At 32.6% G+C, this 16010-nt stretch overlaps 1 protein-coding gene across 1 annotated transcript; it reads left to right on the plus strand.

Annotated features, from left to right (window-relative positions):
- The first annotated feature begins 5413 nt into the window (after positions 1 to 5413).
- On the plus strand, positions 5414 to 15674 carry LOC111704317 (uncharacterized). Its single transcript, XM_023476531.1, has 15 exons — positions 5414 to 5491; positions 5741 to 5833; positions 6929 to 6980; positions 7127 to 7171; positions 7597 to 7668; positions 7837 to 7923; positions 8691 to 8749; positions 10499 to 10617; positions 11455 to 11559; positions 12238 to 12383; positions 14005 to 14091; positions 14651 to 14761; positions 15280 to 15344; positions 15544 to 15611; positions 15655 to 15674. Exons 1-15 carry the CDS (start codon positions 5418 to 5420, stop codon positions 15672 to 15674), a joined length of 1203 nt encoding a protein of 400 aa, XP_023332299.1. The 5' UTR covers positions 5414 to 5417.
- The last annotated feature ends 336 nt before the right edge of the window (positions 15675 to 16010 follow it).

A 16010-nucleotide genomic window follows, 5' to 3' on the forward strand; every position in this document is an offset into this window, starting at 1 on the left:
TTCAAGTTAAAGTTCTGATTCAAAGGAATTTTTCCACAAGCTCCAATTTTCTAATCCCTATATTTGAGCAACCCAATGTTGTAGACCTTAGATATTTCAAACTATGAATTCTGTTTTATAAAATAATCTAAGTTTAAAATGTCAAAGTTTTACATTTTTAGATTACGAAGATATAGGCATGAGAATAATTGATTTTATGGGAAAAAAAACTCAGTTCCTTTACCACCATTCTTATATTCTGTGTCCTTTTTTGAAGTAGCGGACTGAAAGGGTTAAAGTTTGAGAATGGGTGGCCTTAGAGGGTGAAAGTTTGGGAATGGGTGGGCTTAAAACAGGGAATAGGAATAAAGGGAAAGGAAATGGCGCTCGTCTGGCATGAGAAAGCCAGTCGCACTGCTTTGCAGACAAGTTCGATATTCCTTACACACACTCTTTTGGTACAGACACACACACATGACGTTTCCGCCCTGGCTTAAAGTTTTAAAGTTTGGAAATGAGTGGGCTTACAGGGTTAAAGTTTGGAAATGGGTGGGCCTAAAGTGTTAAAGTTTGGAAATGGGTGGGCTTAAAGGGTTAAAGTTTGGAAATGGGTGGGCTTAAAGGGTTAAAGTTTCGAAATGGGAGAGCTTAAAGTTTTTAAGTTTGGAAATGGGTGGGTTTGAAGGGTTAAAATTTGGAAATGGGTGTTGGGGAATGGGCTGGCTTAAAAGATTCAAGATTGGAAATGGGTGTGCATAAAGGATTAAAGTTTGGAAATGGGTGAGTTTAAAGGGTTAAAGTTTGGGAATGGGTGAGTTTAAAGGGTTAAAGTTTGGGAATGGGTGAGTTTAAAGGGTTAAAGTTTGGGAATGAGCTGGCTTAAAGGGTTCAAGATTAGGAATGGGTGGGCTTCAAGAGTTCAAGTTTGTAAATGGTTGAGCTTAAAAGGTTTAAGTTTGGGAAAGGATGGGCTTAAAAAGCTAAAGTTTGGAAATGGTCAGCCGTAAAGGGGTTAAGTTTGGGAATGGGTGGGCTTAAAGGTTCAAGTTTTAGAAAGGGTGGGATTAAAAAGTTAAAGTTTTGCAATGGTTAGTGCTATTAGGGTTAAATTTAGAAAAATGGCGCGAGGAGAGGAGGGCTACAAGGTTCCAAGTAAAGTTTTCTTTCTGAAACGTAATTAAATCATTGTCTATCAGGCATAAATTCGTTAGTCTTCTTTGAAGAAACCTTAATCAAAAATAATCAATTTTCTGGCTGAAAAATAATGATATCTCATGTTCATCCTTGATACAAATGTTTAAAGTGCTCTTTAAAATAACTGTCACATAAAATATATCGTCTACAGTCCCTTTAAGTGCTAGTAGACATGAAGTTTATGTATGTTTGTGTGTAAACCTTGTGAAAAGTTTGTTCGATATTTACCAAATTACGCGATGAGGGGAAACTAGCAATATGCACCGGGGAATCAACCAAGTGTGAAACCGTGAATATTCACTTTATTGTATATATATGTACATGTATTGTTTACACACAGACAGAAGAGAAAGTTAGTATAATCATGATTAGAAAAGGAGGGGCAGAGAGGCTAAAAAGAAACATGGAAATTAATTAAGCCTCAGTATTTGTGTGTACGGGTTACAGGGTTACCCACAAAGTATGAGACTTCAGAGACGACTATAATTTGTTCGGTTTTCTGCAGCTGGAAACTTATTTATTGCTGTTTCATCTCTAGCAAGTGTACTATTGATAGAAAACAACGTTCACCATTAAATTGCTATATTTAACGAGTTTGAGGTCGGTATTAAACTCTCATCCTTTGTGGGTGTTAAATATGTTTAATATTATAATTCATATTTTTATATCAACCAGAAACTGAATTCCGTTTTTGTTTCACCTTGTGTATGCTTTCAAATATATCTATACAAAAATGCATGAATTTACTTATAAAATTGAAGAAAGCATTTTTAATTCAATATATTAAATTGTCAATTAAATATTCTCTTTGTTACGCTAGTGCGTAAAATGTTAAGGATTTAGAAGTAACACCGTGCAATGCATATGTAAATATATAATATATGTAAATGAGAGTAGAGTGTTTAATAAATTTTTTTTTGCAGACAATTTAGTTCAACAAGTGGCAATGATTCAGATTAGTTCACAATGTTCACAAATATTCCTCAGGCATGTTGCCTTCTGATTTCATGTCAGTTTTAGTTTTGTTTGTTTGTGATACAGCGCTTAATTAAAGCTTGAGTAATTAGCAAAAATTTGCACGGAATTTTCCAAGAAAAAAATTCTGATATTTGCACAATTATTTAGATTTCTTAGGATGGATCAATATTCAATACTTCGATTTTCTATGTTTCTATTGGACGAATCAGCATTTTAGTTTTTTTATGAATGTTAAGATTTTTTTTATGTTTTGTTTGGACGTATTCATATTTCAGTTTTTCTATGTTTCCATTTGACGAATCCATATTTCAGGATTTTATATTTCCACAGGACGTATTCATATTTCAATTTCTTATGTTTCTATAATTAATCGAATCAATATTTCAGTTTTTTATGTTTCTATGGTACGTATCCATATTTCAAATATACATTTTTCCATAGGACGTATTTAAATTCTCTCCAACGTAGTCAACAATGCACCATCGTTAACTTAGTAAATGTGGAACCTGGAACCTGGAAACCAGGACCCGGTACTCATGAAACCTCTAACCTAGAACCGGGTACCAGGTTCCAGGTACCAGGAACCTGAAACCTGGAACCCTGAACGTGGAACCTAGAACCTAGAACCTGAAACCTGGAACCTGGAACCTGGAACCTAGAACCTGGAATCTGGAACCTAAAACCTGGAACCTAAAACCTGGAACCTGGAACCCAGAACCATGGAACCTGGAACCTAAAACCTAGAACCCAGAACCTAGAACTTGGAATTGGAACATGGAACCTGGAACCTAGAACCTAAAACCTAGAACATAGAACCTAGAACTTACAACCTGGAACCTGGACCCTGGAACCCTGAACTTGCAACCTGGAATCTGGAACCAAGAACCTAAAACCTAGAACGTAAAGCCTGGAACCTAGAGCCTGGAACCTAGAACCTGGAACCTGGAACCTGGAACCTAGAACCTGGAACCTGGAACCTAGAAACTGAAATCTGGAACCTAAACTCTGGAACCTGGAACCTAGAACCTAAAACATGGAACCTGGAACCTGGAACGTAGAACATAATACATGGAACCTGGAACCTAAAACCTAGAACCTAGAACTTGGAACTGGAACGTGGANACCGCACTTCCTTCAGGGGGGACCGCACTTCCTTCAGGGGGGACCACACTTCCTTCAGGGGTGACTGCACTTCCTTCAGAGGGGACCGCACTTCCTTCAGGGGAGACTGCACTTCTTGCTGGGGTAGTCTCACTTCCTTCAGAGTTGACATCACACCTCTGTTTCTTCTCCTTCTCCTGTTGACGGGTCGAGAAACTCTAGAAAATGAGAAAAATTCTTCTCCATCTTTAGTCCACAGGTTAAGCTTGATATCCAGTCCTAGATCCACTCCTTCCCTATACAACTCCAAGAGTTTATGTGTAATTCTCATTGTTTGTGTTTTAAACTCCCCGCCATAGCAACAGCTAGCTGGGTCAGCTGGTATCAGGCTAGGAGAGAGAGAGTCACAGAGATGTGTTGTTGCTAGCAGGGTTAAAAAAATTAATATTTCGAATATTTTGCATCATCAAAGTGTATAAACCAAAGTCATTGTAAAATGAAATCGTACAAATGATATTATATTATGTAATTGACATATATTTTGTTTGGTAAAATTCCATTTTAAACATAAATAAAGTTCTTATGCCAAATTGTTGTTCTGTGAGCTCGGAAGGGCGGTGTTTGATAAGAATCGAATGCATTCTTATCATGTATACCATCTATACTTTAAATACTGTTAAATGGTGTGGCATTCAGACATAATTAAAGTGTATATAGAAAAGAGAAAAGTTAAACTGTATAGCTTAGAGAAAAGATAAACTGTATAGCATAGAGCAAAGTTAAACTATATAGCATAGAACAAAGTTAAACTGTATAGCATAAAGCAAAGTTAAACTGTATAGCATAGAACAAAGTTAAACTGTGTAGCAGAGAGAAAATTAAACTGTATAGCATAGAGCAAAGTTAAACTGTATAGCATAAAGCAAAGTTGAACTGTATAGCATAGAGCAGAGTTAAACTGTATAACATAGAGCAAAGTAATCTGTATAGCATAGAGCAAAGTTAAACTGTATAACATAGAGCAAAGTTAAACTGTATGAAATAAAGCAAAGTTGAACTGTATAGCATAGAGCAAAGTTAAACTGTATAGCATAGATAAAATTAAACTGTATAACACATTGAGAAAACGTGTATCAGAGAGCATAGAGCAAAGTTAAACTGTATAACACATTGAGAAAACGTGTATCAGAGAGCATAGAGCAAAGTTGAACTGTATAACACATTAAGAAAACGTGTATCAGAGAGCATAGAGCAAAGTTGAACTGTATAACACATTGAGAAAACATGTATCAGAGAGCATAGAGCAAAGTTAAATTGTATACGTAAAGGGTAAAAAGAAAAAAGAAAGTTTGTCATGTTTATCAATAGAAATACCAGTAGGTTTACAGTATAAAAATATTTTATACGCTTATATATAGCTGCATGATTATGATTGTAACTGGATTAATTCTAGACATATGAATATAAATTGTGATAATTTATGCTTTCATTGATTCTAAACTATTATAGAAGTAATTGCATAATAGTTAAAATAAATTAAATATTTAAAAATATAAATTCCAAAGGTAGAATTAATCAAAGTAAATGTATTATACAAACAACCAAATTTAGAGCAAAGGAATTGAGTCTTTGTCACAAACTCAAATTTGCCAATCCCTCTTTTTTACAACCTGTAAACTTTTAATTTTTCGAACCTAGATTATTTCATATAACAGAATTAATAGTTTGAAATATTTAAGATCTACGACATTGAGTTGCAAATATTTGGCATTAGAAAATCAGAGTTTGTGGCAAAGACTCCATTCATTTATGAATTATGAATTATTTTTGGGATATTTCTGGCTTTTGAGCAAAGTAAGACCTAAAAATTTTAAATTGATTTGAGATGGTACGTTCATTAATAATTCAGAATATGGTATTGGGCAGATTTAATAACATCCATTGAACTTTTTAGCGACATTTTTAGAATATTCAAAATTAACCAACAAAAAAATAAATTTCTTCAATTTTTAAAACTTCAAGATACGTACCTGCAAAATATGAGACTTTAATAAATGACGTTATAAGACTTGAAAAAAGCTAAGTATAAAAAACGACAGAAAACAGCAAAAATAGCAGAAAATATTCGTACTCTCTAAAGGTAAAATGTTTTTTAAGAAATAAAAATGGGTGTTTGGATATTTGGATACGGTAGCCTCATGTGGAAAATTGATTTCCCTACAATCAGAAAAATTATTGGGTAATAATAAAATAAAATAATAATAATAAAAATAAGAATAAAAATAATGATAAAAATAGTAATAATAATGATAATTTTATCGATTTAAAATCCAGGTATGTTGAGGGGTAAATTAATAATAACTGCCGGTATGTTAAGGGGTAAATTATATCTAATAATAATATAACTGCAGGTATTTTGAGGGGTAAATTAATAATAACTGCAGGTATGTTGAGGGGTATATTATATCTAATAATAATGTAACTGCAGGTATGTTGAGGGGTATACCCGAACTATGGAGTGGGCTGATGAGGTACATAGAGGAGTACCTGGTCAGGAGTCTAGAACTGCCGCCATTTTCAAGTAGGAACACGACATTATGTTTGAAAAATTTTATGAGGAAGACGACATTTTAGTTTATATATTCAATGAGAAATGTACAATGTAGATATTCTTTGTTAATTGAATACCTGTCATTATTATTTCTTTAATTTTGTCATTTCTTTCCTTCCTAAATAATATCCAAAACTTTTTATTTCTAAGACGACGACATTTATCTGTAAAATCTTGAATTCTTTTGCAACATGTTGACAAAAGAAAAGAAAGATTGGGTTGTGGAGGAGCTAGAAAGTTGTCTTCCGTTTCCGGTTCAAGCAAACCATACCAAATATAAAATAAAGTTTTTTTTAGATCCATGTTGTAAGTTAGTCAGTTTGTTTAAACTCTCGTTATTTAGCATCACTACATTTTGGTGACCCCGACGTGATTTTGTTGCTGTCTCTCTTGCTAACATACCCAAAATCGGTTTCAACCGGGTCCCTGCGTTTTTCAGACACAAACTGGAGATTTTGAGAGCCAGTTTCAGTTCAAATCCGGCTATTTTAATTAGCGACTGACGAGATCCCGGAAGAAGAGGGAAGTGACGTGATTCCGTCAGTAGTCCCTTTGACGAAGGTTTCGGTGAAGCTTCCGACCCTTTGGATCAAATCTCCAGAGGTTTGGTTCATCCAAGCCGAGACTAAGTTTGAAAACAAAACCATTTTGCAAACCAAGTTTATTCACTGTCATGCTGCGTTGCTCCAGGATGTCGTCTGCAGACTCATTGACCTGGTTCCAGCTCCGCCCGCCGCTCTGTGTGAAGTCGCCTCATCCAGATGTACACCATGAGTGACTTTCAGAGGTATCAGGGGTTGCATCCGTACTTATTTTGGACAACCTTGCGTGACTTTCTATAAATCTTCACCCACCATGGTCTAGAGACTGGAATAGTATATTCACGCTAGGTTGCCAAAAATGTTATGAGGAGTCCAGGAGAACTATGAGAGGAAGCATGGGGTGGGGTGGAGAGTGTGTTACACCAGCTCTCATTAGCTCAATGACGCTAAGCATACTATTCCATGACTGGTGTTCGGCGCGTCTAATTTCCGTGTAATAAGATTAAGTTTTTTTTTACAACAGGTCTAAGAATATGAAAGAAAGAGTATGGGGGGTATCTTATGAAATATCTCAGGTTCTATTATTATTATTATTATTATTATTATTATTATTATAATTATTATTATTATTATTATTATTATTATTATTATTATTATTATAATTATTATTATAATTATCATTATCATTATTATTATCATCAATTTTGCAGTAATATTTTAGGATTACTGGGAAAGGGTTCTTGAGGCTAAGGTTGGATACAGGGAGGATAAATTCCAAAATAATTAATAAAAATTCTAAAAAGTACATATTTTAATATTTCCGCGGATTAACAACGGGACACTAAAAACTTGTATTTTTGTAACAATTAGGAAGACATCATACATGGTCGTTTCTCTTTCTTAATAGAAGCTGAATTCTGTCAAATTCCTACCTTGAATATAAAAAATATCAGATTTTTTCTCCTACAGAGGTTTAAAAGGTTATCAAATTGTGATTCTGACAAGAAACTGTTTAAATATCACACGAATTTACGTTAAGAATCCCTTCATTCATAAAAAGACGATGTTGACATATATTTAAAAAGGAAAAAAATTCCGTTCAAAAAGGAAAGATCGTGAAATGCAAAAAAGTACACAAATGAAAAGTTTGTTTGAATCTCTCTAATTTTTTGTTTTTAACCCTCTAGGGAGAGAGGAGGATATGGAGTAGAGGACACAGAGTTTGTTCCATTCGATCCTAACATTAATAATGTTCCAGAGAAGGTTAGTTTAAAAATTAATGCATGCAAGGGTCCACATAATTCCAGTCAATGCAATACAATAGTTTTATCTCAGTTAAAATATAAAGAGTCTAATACCTTCTTTATATGATGCAGAACAAATCTAAATCTTACAAACAAAAATAATTTATCCAATTTTTTTGTTGCATAGATTATTGTGACTCTCTTCCTGGGAGATAAAAATAGTCCTAACTATATGCCTGGAACCATTGACGAACTAGCGCAGCATATTGTTCAGGTACAACAAATTCACTCTTCCATTTGAAAATATTCTGGGCACCCCATAAAAACGAGGGTGGGGAAGGTTGGAGAAGAATAAGAGTAAAGAAGGGTTGACAAACAATAGAGTAGGGTGAAAAAGGATGGAAAAGGACTTGAAAGTGTGGAGAAGGGTTGAAGTGAAGAACGGGTGAGAACGGTTGAGAAGGGTTGCGAAGTGTGAGATGGGTAGATATGGTTGGAAAAGGATAGAAAAGGATGGAAAAGGGTGGGGAAGGGAGAAAAATGATGTGTAGGCTATTCACATTTTTTTAATCGTGAGAAAGTTCTAGGTTTATTAATGTTTATTGGGAACACTTAGGCATGAAATAAATCATTATAGAGGGAAAACACTGAAAATGTGTAAAGTATTCCTATAGTTCATCCTTAATCAAGTGAACTTGTGAGAATACAACTTTTAACTAAATGTTATTTTTCCAATTGAGTTTAAGAGGATTTAGAAAAAGGTTATATTTTTTTCTGCTGAATAGAAGCTATTTATAACTATAAAGTTCAGTGAGAACCAGAAAACTTTAAGATTGGAAGACGACATTGTACATACGTGAATTTGATGTTTTTACAGTGCAAATAGCTTAACAAGAATATTATTAATCACTTATTAAGTCAATCGGGTCTGTTTACACTACACAATAACTATGTATCATGTTCATAGGACTGATTTGTGTCTAAAAGTCGTCTTCCAATTTCAAAGATTTCTGGTTCTCATTGTATATATCTATTATCTAGGCTGTTGGTGCAAGTGGGACTAATTTAGAATATTTGTACTCTACTGCTGAGTCCTTAAGGTTGGTGTGCTATGTACTTAATTCAAGTTTTAATATTCAATACTTTATACTTTTAAAAGATATCGTTTCGTTTTTGCGCAACAAAAAGAATATTTCTTTCAAGACTATGTTATAAAATTTTATAAAATAAGGTTTTTTAATTTCAAAGACCAAAGTTTTATTCGAACTTGGGCCTCTCCTGATTGGCTTGATTTACGATTGCACAGCACGTAAAACTAACTACAGATGCAGGCACATATACAGGGGGGGCAATAGTCCTCTTACCCACCCCCCTCCGGGATTCATGGACAAAGGTTAAACTCAGGTGTAGTAGGTAAAAAATGATCAATTGCACCCATCGGCAAAGGGGCCTCCTTAACAAGAAGCTGAAAATTTTCTTGCCGCTTCCCGCCATTTTTAATTTTTTTATTTACTTTAGTATTTCACTTTCATCTAAAGTCGCCCCCGCCCCAACGTTATAAACAAGTATAGCTATTATAGCTATAATGCAAGGGTTTGGCATGTCTTCTAGCAACCCCCATTAAGGCCAAGGGCAGATAACATTAGGAGAGGAGCGGTTGGAGAGAAAAAAAGAGGACGTAGAACTAATGATAGTCTTCAGGAGAATACTCAGGACTTCAGAGAGTAATTTTACAGAACTATACAAAGGAAAACATTATAATATAAAGAACTTGAATCGGGACTACAATGGGCTACATAGGGGACATGTTGTAGACTTAATATAAAATAATCGCATTTTTAAGGCCAGGGGGGGGGCAAAAATCGCCATTAAGGGGATGAGAGAAAAAATGTCTCGCTTCGCTCGATAACTTGCCCTCCCATGGCTTAAATCCTGTATAAGCGCCTGTACAGCTGGCTGTACTGGAATATTTTCAGTTTAACACCGTAAAATTCCTTATATACTTAAATATTCAAAATACATAGCCCAACAAATAAGTATAAATAGCGAATAACAAAAATTTACATTTAGTGAGTTAAACGCACAGATCAGGTTCAGTTAGATATACATGCAGGGTTGGCGCGTCCATACGTCTGACAAGTTTATACGTGCCGACAACGTTTATGTAATTTATGGGCGAACGAAAATATTTGTATTTTAATAATTACTCTTACTAAGTTCTAGCCAAGCTTCCTCCCAGGAACCACTGGACTGTTTAGATAATCTCCTGCAGGGCGGTCCGCGTCAATGATCCATCTCTGACTACCTGATCTGTGGTAAAAAGGGGTTTTTGTACTTTAAATCTTAAAATATTTGGTTTGAACCAAATTATTTTATTTATCATAGTGCATTTAGTGTTAGAGGCGTAGTTTCAAGTGACTCAATTTAAGAATGAGAACGCCCGATTCACAACTAGCTGTACACAACTAGCTGTACACATCTAGCTGTACACAACTAGCTGTACACAACTAGCTGTACACATCTAGCTGTACACATCTAGCTGTACACAACTAGCTGTACACATCTAGCTGTACACTTTAAACCTTTGTCAGAGGAAAAAATTACTAAGAAACTTGTTTTTCTATAAAAATTGATTATGTTCAATTGGCAAAGAAGGATATTTTAAATTTTCCAAATCAAAAAAAGACTATATCTTCCTTATTGTTTATTAGCAAAAGATTTAAAGGATATAAACTATATAAAAGGAATGTCACTTGAAATTACGTCGACAGTCCCTTTAAGGATGATATTACCACCTGGTGAGACGGATAAGCATATGTTTGATCTTGAAGCAGCATGTTTACTTTTAGGATGATATTACCACCTGGTGAGACGGATAAGCATATGTTTGATCTTGAAGCAGCATGTTTAAAGCTTGAAAAACTCTCCAAGGCCGCTGATTCAGTGAAGGACTCTGCAGTGGTACTTGGTAGGTTTTCAATTTATTTAAATACAAATTTTCTATAGGTTTAAACAACTTAAAGAGACTTTGGACGTAATTTTGAGTGACCCTTTTATTTATAAAGTTGCTTGTCCAATTAACAGCTGCGACCTGTAACCTTTTGCCTATTCAGGAATAAATGAAATTTCTTTTTTTTCTCTTTGAAAACTGATTTCTTTGTTAAAATGACGTGCGTATTTATCATAGAATAATAACAATATTTTCCTTATTGTTGGTTTACAGGTAACTGCCTCTCTTAAAATGGGATTCGTTTGAATTACGTCTTCAAAGTTGTGTCCCATTCAGGAGGATAAGCAGAACAAAATATTAATATTAATCAAAAAAGGAATAGAGTCTTTGCCACAAACTCTGCTTTTCTAAACGTTATATCTTTGGATTCCAATGTCGTAGACCTTAGATATTTCAAACTATGAATTATGTTAGATCAAATAATATAAGTTTGAAATATCAAAGATTTACGACATTGGGTTCCAAAGATATAGGGATTATAAAATTCAGAGTTTGTGGCAAAAACTCAAATCCTTTGCTTTAGATAGATCAGTCAAATTTTTGTTTCAATCCAATATTTCCGTAATGACAAAACGAGACTCAAATAAACCATCCCCTTTTATAGTTCTAGTGAGTTCAATCTAAGCAATTGAGGTGTTATGAGATATGTTTTTTTAATGGTAAATCATTGTTTTTAACTGAATTAGAAAGTACAATTTAAATAACATTCCCTTATAGTTTTAAAAACAACAATGTTTCTTACAGAATTATTTCATAAAAAAGTTATTTACAAAATTAATGAAATTGACTGTTTAGAAGAGAAGTATGAGAAACGAAGAGAACTACTGTTGAAGATATACAGAGCTACTGATAGAGATATGAATAGACAAATGAGTATTGCAGAATTCTACAATCTAGCAGGTTTAATGGAAATACTGATATTTAAATGTTATTAACGTAATCTTCATTTGTATCTATAAAGCTATTGAAACGTTCAAGTGCTTTCTAAATAAAGATTCCATTGATTTCCTTTTTATCATCAGTATTTGCGTGTATTTTGTTTTGTTCTCCTAAAATATCGATAGTTTCTCACTTTTTATACAGTTTTTTCTTTGCCAATCATAACCAAACATCAAAATATATCCATCCAATAGAAAGGTAAATTCTTAAAAAAATAAATCTTGAAAAAGCTGAGGGAACTCCTAAGGGACAAAAGCTTAAAATGATGAAGAAGAGTTGGCCCAAACTGAAATTCATAATTTTTTGAAGGATTTAGTTATTGCCGAAGTTTTTCTTTTAAAGATGTCTTTATTGTAGTTTAGTTCTCAACTCTTTCAGCAATGTTTGCCCATAATATACATTAATAAATTTACGGTTTTGTTAAACAATACATTGACAGCATAATAAAGACTTATCACAAATTCCAATTTTCTAATCCATTTATCTTTGCAAAATAATGTTTGTAGATCTTAGATATTTCGATTTATGAGGTCTGTTAAATCAAACGGACAGTTTGTAATATGGAAGGTTTACACCATCAGTTCGCAAAGATATAAGAATTATAAAATTAGAGTTAGTTCCATTCAAATATAACTTCAGTGAATAAGTTGAATCTGCCGGAAAGTTATGAGTCTGTTAAGAAGAAGTTCGACGAGATTGATGTCAACAAGGACGGGAAGCTCTCTACAAAGGAGTTTATTGATTACTTCCTTGGACAACTTCAGGAGAATGACAAGCAGTTTAAGGTTAGTGAGGGAGGGGGTGCAGAGTAACCATGAGCCCTACAAAATAACCTCCGGTGACTCCTGATTCGCAGAATGGTCAGTTTTCTTTTAGTGTTATTGACTGAAAGTGATAAAACATTAAGTTAGTTCGTTTTTCGCCGCTGTATTTTCTTTTGGGGTCAAAATTTGGTGTAAGGAAAGCAAATGTTTTTAAAACTGTTTATTGTAAACATTTGCTTTTCTTACGCACCATGCCAAATTTTGACTCTAAAAGAAAAAAATGATCCAAAAACGAACGAGTTATAACGATCGCTTTGGATCGTTTTCCATTAGGATAAAATATTGAAAAGTTTAATTTAAGTAAACTTTAACAGAATACAGTTTTAAAATCTTAAAACGTTCATTAAAAATTAACAACATTAGACTTGAGTTCAAGATAGGTCTAAGCACTGTTATTTTGTAACGATATCTTTTCTAAATAACGAACGGAATATCCCGTCAAAGAACACATTGTTAAGAGAACGCAGTTATAACCAAATCTTTTAGAAATTTGAACAATCATAAATTCGTTAACAAAGAATGCCTTCTTTGATTTCTCATATAAGCAATATTCTCTTTTCCAAAAGAAAGGACGCGCTTATGATGAAACCCATAATTATAACACTCATTGAGGAAGGTATATCAGTGTGTATGTCACAAAAGTCTGTCATAAATACATACCTCACATTGTTACGTAAAACTAGCTTGAAAATGCCAGAAAACTAAGATTTTTCAATGAAAGTCAACTTACTCCACTAATTAAGTACTTTTAAACCAAGCCATGACACTACTACTTTTTTATAAATAGATATATATTGTTCAGGAGGAATACAACAGATATTTCTACTCTATATAAATAGATATATATTGTTCAGGAGGAATATAACAGAGATTACTACTTTATATAAAAAGAAATATATTGTTCAGGAGGAATACAACAGAGATTACAACTTTATATAAATAGATATATATTGTTCAGGAGGAATACAACAGAGATTACTACTTTATATAAATAGAAATATATTGCTCAGGAGGAATACAACAGATATTACTACTTTATATAAATAGATATATATTGTTCATGAGGAATACAACAGAGATTACTACTTTATATAAAAAGAAATATATTGTTCAGGAGGAATACAACAGAGATTACTACTTTATATAAATAGATATATATTGTTCAGGAGGAATACAACAGAGATTACAACTTTATATAAATAGATACATATTGTTCAGGAGGAATACAACAGAGATTATTACTTTATATAAATAGATATATATTGTTCAGGAGGAATACAACAGAGATTACTACTTTATATAAATAGATATATATTGTTCAGGAGGAATACAACAGATATTTCTACTCTATATAAATAGATATATATTGTTCAGGAGGCATATAACAGAGATTACTACTTTATATAAAAAGATATATATTGTTCAGGAGGAATACAACAGAGATTACTACTTTATATAAATAGATATATATTGTTCAGGAGGAATATAACAGAGATTACTACTTTATATAAATAGATATATATTGTTCAGGAGGAATACAACAGAGATTACTACTTTATATAAATAGAAATATAATGTTCAGGAGGAATACAACAAGTTCGGGCTGAAAATCCCCGAAGGTGGAACGAACACATTTGAGAATGCTCTTCTACTCTATGAAGTTATGCAGGTAACACTGAAATGGTTGTGATGAAAAAGGTTAGAGTTTTTGTGCGATAAATAAAGTGGACGACTATACAATACAATGAAAACGACTATTTAGTAATAGTGCTTTGATCTCAGACAAGCGTTTTTCAAATTACAAGTTTACAAGTAAACAAAGAGAAGCGGTTAATTGACAACTTCTTATTCTTTCTTATGTTTATGCGTCTCTGCTGTTTGAAATATTTAGATTCGTCTTCATTATATTGATATATACGACGACTGTATGTAAATAATCTTTTCACATCCCAGAAAACAATAGTTAGGTTAAACTCAGAAAATTATCAAATGTACAAATGACTTGAGAGTTTTTGTTACTTCTATGTTACTTTCTGGTAGCAATAAGGATTTGCTTAAATTTCAATATTATTAGGTTAAATGAAATAAACGAATTTTTTTATGTAGGTTAGGTTTTAAACATTGCTGTAAAATAATACATTTTAAAATAATAAAAATTTGTGAATTAAGACATTTTAAATTTCCTGAGGAAAGAAAAACTTATAAACCTTTCACCCATTGTGGTTTAGGATGCTGGATTGAACAGTAGAACCGGAGTAAAATCTCTTCGGGAAATGTTGGTTGAGAACCGGAGTTTACTGGATAAAATGAGAATCAGAATTAGACCCGAGGCTAGAGAGGTAAACTTAGAGTCAATACTCAATAAATATTTGGGTTATTTATTTTTGGACTTTTTTATATTAGCTAACAGCCCTAACAGCCCACCGAAAATCATAAGAACTTAAATTAGATGAGCTTAGTGCCCCATCCACATAAATTTCACAAAAACTTTAAAAGGGGATGTTTCATTAATGGTTTACTGTTTAGTTTTGCCTGATGTAGTCTATGTGTATACTGTAATGGTGTACACTTTACAGCTTGCTTTTTCTGCTTAAAAGTCGGCACGTACCGTGAACCTAAGTTTGCAGTGAATCTTAGCCTTTTCAGTTAAAATAATTCTGGCAGCCCAAAATATTATTGAACAGGTCAAAAACAATTTTAAATCAAGCTTTGTTAAAAGAGATGAAATAATTTTTTAAACGTTTTTTGAACTATCACTTTTTAAAATTTTTACATTTGCAAAGATGGGGTTTCAATTTAAATTTAGTATGAAATTTCCATAAAAAGATTTAAGATTTTTTACCTGTTTTTTTACAAGGTTTTAGAATATTATTTTCCTGCCTCTCTCCAGGATGCTATGGAGATTTGGTTTGGAAAATCAAGGTTTGTATATTTTTTTTTAAAAAAAATAACCTTAGTAATATTGATAATGATAATAATAATAATAATAATAATAACGGCTATACGCATGCAACATATAAATTATATAAGAATGTCTTGCTTTATTATATAGATAATAATAATAATAATAATAATAATAATAATAATAATAATGATAATCATAATAATAATAATAATGCAGTGAGAATGATGTGCTGATCAAGAAAAACTTCTCTTATCTTGTTGAAAAGGCTTTAAAAGGAGAACTAGGTAATGAATAAATGAATAACAAAAGGATAAATGAAATATCTAGATGTATGGATTAATGAATAAACTAAATATTAAGGCTAGTATTGTAAATATTTGTCTCCATCAAAATTCGATCTTCATTAAATTTTGTTTTACGATGTACACAAAGAGAACTGCATATGTTCACAATTAATTTAGATGGGCGCGAAGCGCCCTCTAAGGCTAGTATATATATATAAATGAATAAACTAAATATTAAGGCTATGTATTGTAAATATATAGATTAATGAATAAACTGAATATTAAGGCTATGTATTGTAAATATAAGGATAAATGAATAAACTGAATATTAAGTCTATGTATTGTAAATATATGAATAAATGAATAAACTGAATATTAAGACTGATATATATTGTTCAG

This window comes from Eurytemora carolleeae, unplaced genomic scaffold (genome assembly GCF_000591075.1).
Source record: "Eurytemora carolleeae unplaced genomic scaffold, Eaff_2.0 scaffold558, whole genome shotgun sequence".
NCBI lineage: Eukaryota > Metazoa > Arthropoda > Copepoda > Calanoida > Temoridae > Eurytemora > Eurytemora carolleeae.